Below are 5,263 nucleotides of genomic sequence, written 5' to 3'. Positions count from 1 at the left end.
TCTGGTGCAACATACAGCATGACAGAAACCAGAGCGCATAGAAACACTGTTTACCTTCCCGCTGCAGTGGTACCTATTTATCTACTTGCACTGGTGTGTTTTCAAACTGTGAGGTTGACAGGAGCTGGGACAGAGCAACGGGAGCTCACCCTGCTGCACGGATTTGAACCGCTGACCTTCTGATCAGCAAGCCCAAGAGGCTCAGTGGTTTAGACCACAGCACCACCCGCTCCCCTAGATTCTAATACCTAGACGGTATTAGAGACTGCTATTCATGAATTTAAAGTACCTTCATTTGGCTAGTGGAATTAGTTACGTAGTTCTATGGAGCTTGGCCTATATCCGGCCTGATTTCTATATGCTAATATAACAAGGGTTTCTGGAAAATGAAGGGGAGGGCTCCACACATAAAAAAGTGATATTTAATTATTTTATTTAAATAGTTTTATTTTGCAATTGTATAACTCAGATCCTCGCAGCATTTTACAAAATCAGTTGTAATTCTTTCCCCGTGTTTACATACAGAATGAAACACCAGTCTGTAAGTTCTTTTTTTAAGGGGGGATTTAAATGTGTATTTGAATAGGCTCAAAGAGAGATGAGCAACCCTAGCCACCATCTGGTAAAATGGAAATACTCTCATTTAAGCCAAGTTCAGACTAACAAAGTTTGACAAACGTGAAATCCAAATACTTTCAACTTTGCTTGCCCTACGTTTAAAGAGCAGGTCACTGTCAAACAGAGGGATATGCATATTGGCACTGTCTCTTTCACAGTTTCATTCTGTTGCAATCCAACACTCAGTTGTGGGGCTGCAGAGTCAATTAATACAAAAGTAATGCAAGGAAACTGCATACTTGCAAATGCACAAACAAACAGCATCAGTACAAAAATAAATTATTCTTATAAATGTATGTTTTATAAAACAGTCTGTTCAGCGGGGGCTGACGTCAAGGTTGGTGCTCACTTGACTTTGTACGATAAAGCCTGTTTGAAACGTCGCTTGAGATCTTGCATGTTAGGTGATTTGGGTCGAGAAATGAGGGACGACCGCCTTTTGTCTCCGCTGCCACAGCTGTGCAACTTACTCACTTCTTTACAAAGATACTGAAATACATCACATACACCTTGGCAGCTATCGCTGGTGGAGATTTCTAGAAACACACTGCCTAGTTCATTGGCCAGCTGCAGGCCATCGCTGGCCGCCACCTGTCTGGAGTGAGCCAAGTCGCCTTTGTTGCCTACGATGACAACAGGGACTTTAGAGTCTGGACGGATCTTCCGGATGTGTTGATAAAGGGGACGGATGGACTGGTAACTACGGTAGTCTGTAATGGAATAGACTAAGACAACACCGTCTGCCCACTTCAGGCACCTGGAGAGCGAATCCAACATCTGTGCAACATCTTCTTGCACCTGGAAAGAAAAAGAGCACATAGACTTAAATAAATGAGATACAAGTGGGAAACTTTTCAATAGCAACTATATCAGATGCCTTTCCAAATAAGAAGAGGTTTGCTTCAAGATGGGCTATTTGCTTTGGAAAGAGAAAATCCAGCTTGAAATCTGTTGCTGGCACAGCTGTTCCCAACTTGATGTCTGCCAAATGTTTTGGACTACAAATACCATCATCCTCAGCCAGAGTGGTCAACGGTCAAGGCAGATGGGAATTGTAGTCCAAAGTGTCTGGAGGGCACCAGGTTGGGGGAGGCTGTCTTAGCCAATAGCCAGTTCACAAAGGGTGCATGACACTGGCGCATATTAACTGTGCCATGTGGAATGGCACAAGTGCAACAGCTTTAAAGACTCATCAGATACCCGCTTGACCACTGATGCTTTTGCATCTGAATCTAGAAGGCATTGCCAAAGGCAATGTGTAGGTCTTCATCTGTGGTGGCTTTTGACCCCCAACCAGCAAGATGTGCGACTCTGCTATATAATGCAGAAACAAAGAGCTTCGAAGAACTTTTAGTTTCTGCATGAAACGTAGCAAAAGTCACACCACTTTCTAAACAGCCTACGAGAGCATCCTTTCTAAGACTGCAATAATAGGAAGCTGCCTTATGCAGCCAGACTATTGGTGAATCTAGCTTAGTACTGTCTACACTGACTGGCAGCAGTACCCGGAGATGCCAGGAATTGAACCTGGGATCTTCTGCGTGCAAAGGAGATACTCTACAATTGTTGAAAAATGCTTGCTTGAAATAAGCCCTCTTGAAAACACAGTGAGTCTTCTGAAATGCCTACAAGTTACTTGCTTATTGTGGTCACAGACAATTGCCGAGCAATTCCACATTCTATGCAGCAAATATTTTCCATTTGTTTCCTCCAACCCTTTAACCACTGGACGACTTCAGTCACAGAACGTCGTTTGCATTAATGTGCAGATTGCATCAATGAACGTGAAAGATAGCAGCCTTCTCCTATCAATGGGAATTTTCTCAGCAACATTCATATCTACTGATGGAATGAATCAAACCTCAAAAGGCCGACAGAATGGACATATTTATGATTGTTTCCGTACCTCAATACATCCTGGGGTGTCTTGGACTTGCAAGAAAATCTGGTCACCTTCAACATGAACGAGCCTTGAATAGAGATTGCCTGGAGAAAGAAAAACGGAAGCTCATTTAAAAACTGTTGCACTTTATTTGGAGGTAGGAGGTATATTATAAAGAAGCAGGGGAACTGATGCTAAACACATTCTTTCTCCAATGTAAATAAAAGGAATGTAAATAAAATGTAAAAGCAATGTAAATAAAAGGAACTGGTGTGGTCAGAGAATTGGGGAGGCTTAGCCAGGTACCTCACTTGCTGACGAAGAGTCATTCACATTTTCTCAGCCTAATTTACCTTTTTATGTTGCTGTGAAGATAAAAACTAGCATACACTTTCCTGGTCTCTTTGGAGGAATGGTGTGATTCTATTCATTTGTTAGTGTTTATTTATTATATTTCTCGCCCTCCAATGAGCTCAAGGTGCTTCATTACTCTTCCCCATTTTATCCTCACAAGAACCCTGCGAGGGAGGCTAGGCTGACAAATAGTCATTTGCCTAAGGTCATCTAGGAAGCTTCATGGCAGAGTTGAAATCAGAAACTGGATCTCTCCAGTTCTAGCCTTAGACTCAGTCTCACCGCACTAGACCTAGGGTCTGCAAAATTATAAGGTTATATTAAAAACAACAACCCACAAAACTGCTTCTTCCCTGTCCTCAGAAGCACAGGAGAAGGGCTGGATGGTGTTATGGGAAGCATAAACAGATCCATTTCCCAGACTTTCCTGGAACGGAACCATTCCAGAGGAGCAAAACAAGGCTATATGTATATGGTCCCCACAAGCACCAGACCCAGATTCACAGAGAGATTCTATGAAAGAAAGAGGCTCACCTGTGTTGGGTTCGTAGTCTCCAATGAACCTCCTGGTTAGGTACCGTACAATCATAGCTGAAAAGAAATGAGAGGTGTCGGGTTTACTAGCGGTGACAGGTGGCAAAGGAAGACGCATCAAACGACACACATCCCTTTGATAAAAATAGCATTTGCAAAAAAAGGTGGGGGCTGCGATGATGTCCTGCTACAAGCAAACACGGCCACACAAAGCATTCAGCAAAATGAGTGTGGTCTCCTTAGCTACGACGCCTGCTTGCCAGCGCAGGCATCTCCCGCCTATAACGCAACAGGCGTGTAAAGTCTGCTTCGAAAGCGACTCTCTTCCCTGAATATGTTCGCAGCTTCTTTGTGTCAGGAGAAGATCTGCACGTACATGCCTGCGTGGCTTTAGGAGAGCATTCCCCCAGAAGCCATTCATTCATTCATTCATTCATTCATTCTGGGAGTCAAGAGGGCTGAAACGTGGATGGCTTTGGGAACAGAGGTGGCTGCCTTGCAACAAGCCAGGAAAATTATCCTTCCCACTTACCGGCAGGGGGGGGGGGTGCGGTCCGCCCTGGGTGTCATCCCTGAGGGGGTGACAACATGGCACACCACGGGGGGGGGACAACACTTACCACAGGGTAAGGGCCTGCAGCACACCCAAGCTATGCGTCTCTCCTGGGAGTGATGGGCCCTGCACTGCCCAAAACAGCAGAGTGGGGCTTGTGCCTGCCAGGCAAACTCCATGGGCAGCTCGCCACGCCACCCCCCTGGGTGGATTGCCATGGCACCCCCGTGGGCGGCTCACCCTGCCCCCACCGCCCTGCCCCCACTGCTTACTCCTGCCTGCACAAGGACAGCCAATGCAGATGTTGTGAACTGCAACTCCCATCAGCACAGCTAATGGTCAGGGATGAAGCGGGCCGTAGATCACAAAATCTGGAGAGCATCGGGTTGCCGGGTGGGGAGAGAGAGAGACTGAGTTAGTCCACCAGCATCTGGCAGCTGCTTTATAGGCACATCAAACCAAGGATGCATCTAGGTCCAGAATGGCCACACTGACCAGGAACTGAGATTCCTGCATTGCAGGGGGTTCGACTCCATGACTCTTGGGGTCCCTTCCACCTCTACAATTCTATGATTACAAGGGTGGGGCAAACGGGACCTTTCGCATTCAAAACACGCGCCCGCCCGCCCGCCCGCTTGGGCTCCATCCCGCTTTGCAGCAGCCCCTCCGCGGACACGGCGGTGACCTTGGCGCTTACCGCTTTTCCCCACGCTCCCCGTTCCCAGCACAGCCAGCTTCACGTCCTTGACCAGGTAGTCGGAGGGGCACTCCTGGATCGGAGCTAAAAGGTAGTTGTGAGACATGATGGACAGCCGCATGGGGATAGGCTCCCCTTCCTCCCGCGCCCGGCGAGGCGAAGACGAATCCGGAGGGGCGCAGCTAGCGGCGGCGGCGGCGGCGAGGCGACCTTTCCAGAGGGCAGCTGGAGGCGAGGAAGGACAGCGAACCAGGCTCCCGGCTCCAGCCTCTGCTCCGGATCGCAGCCGCCGAGCCTTTAAAGCGCGCCGGGCGGCGGGCGGGCGGGAGCTGTCTCCGCCCCTTCGCCTCCATCTATGGGCCGGGGAAGGGCCGGCGCTGCGCGCGCACCAGGGAGGGGAGCCGTGCGCGCACCGCGCGGAGCGCCGCCCAGCGCAGATTGTGGGAGATGCCCGCGGATCCAATGCAGGTTCCAGTGGCGCGCCAAGGTTGTGCGGCGGCAGCGAAACGAGGGAGCTTTGTGTAGGGGCGCGCTTTATTGGAGAGCCGCGGCTGGATCCTGGCTTGCGGCTTGGTTAGGCGTGAATGAATGGGAGCCCCCCCCCCCCGCTCCGCACAAACCGGGA

At 49.0% G+C, this 5,263-nt stretch overlaps 1 protein-coding gene across 1 annotated transcript; it reads right to left on the bottom strand.

The window, feature by feature from the left end:
• Positions 1 to 459: 459 nt before the first annotated feature.
• Positions 460 to 4,991, bottom strand: RASL11A (RAS like family 11 member A; the record flags this gene model as incomplete). The annotated part of the gene is given in 5 exon segments (XM_079972177.1): positions 460 to 1,416; positions 2,525 to 2,604; positions 3,389 to 3,445; positions 4,639 to 4,874; positions 4,876 to 4,991. Coding segments are annotated over 5 exon segments (942 nt in total). The 3' UTR covers positions 460 to 963.
• Positions 4,992 to 5,263: the final 272 nt, after the last annotated feature.

This window comes from Podarcis cretensis, assembly GCF_951804945.1.
Source record: "Podarcis cretensis genome assembly, chromosome: 4".
In the NCBI taxonomy this organism is placed as follows: domain Eukaryota; kingdom Metazoa; phylum Chordata; class Lepidosauria; order Squamata; family Lacertidae; genus Podarcis; species Podarcis cretensis.
This window is presented reverse-complemented; position numbering and strand designations above follow the sequence as displayed.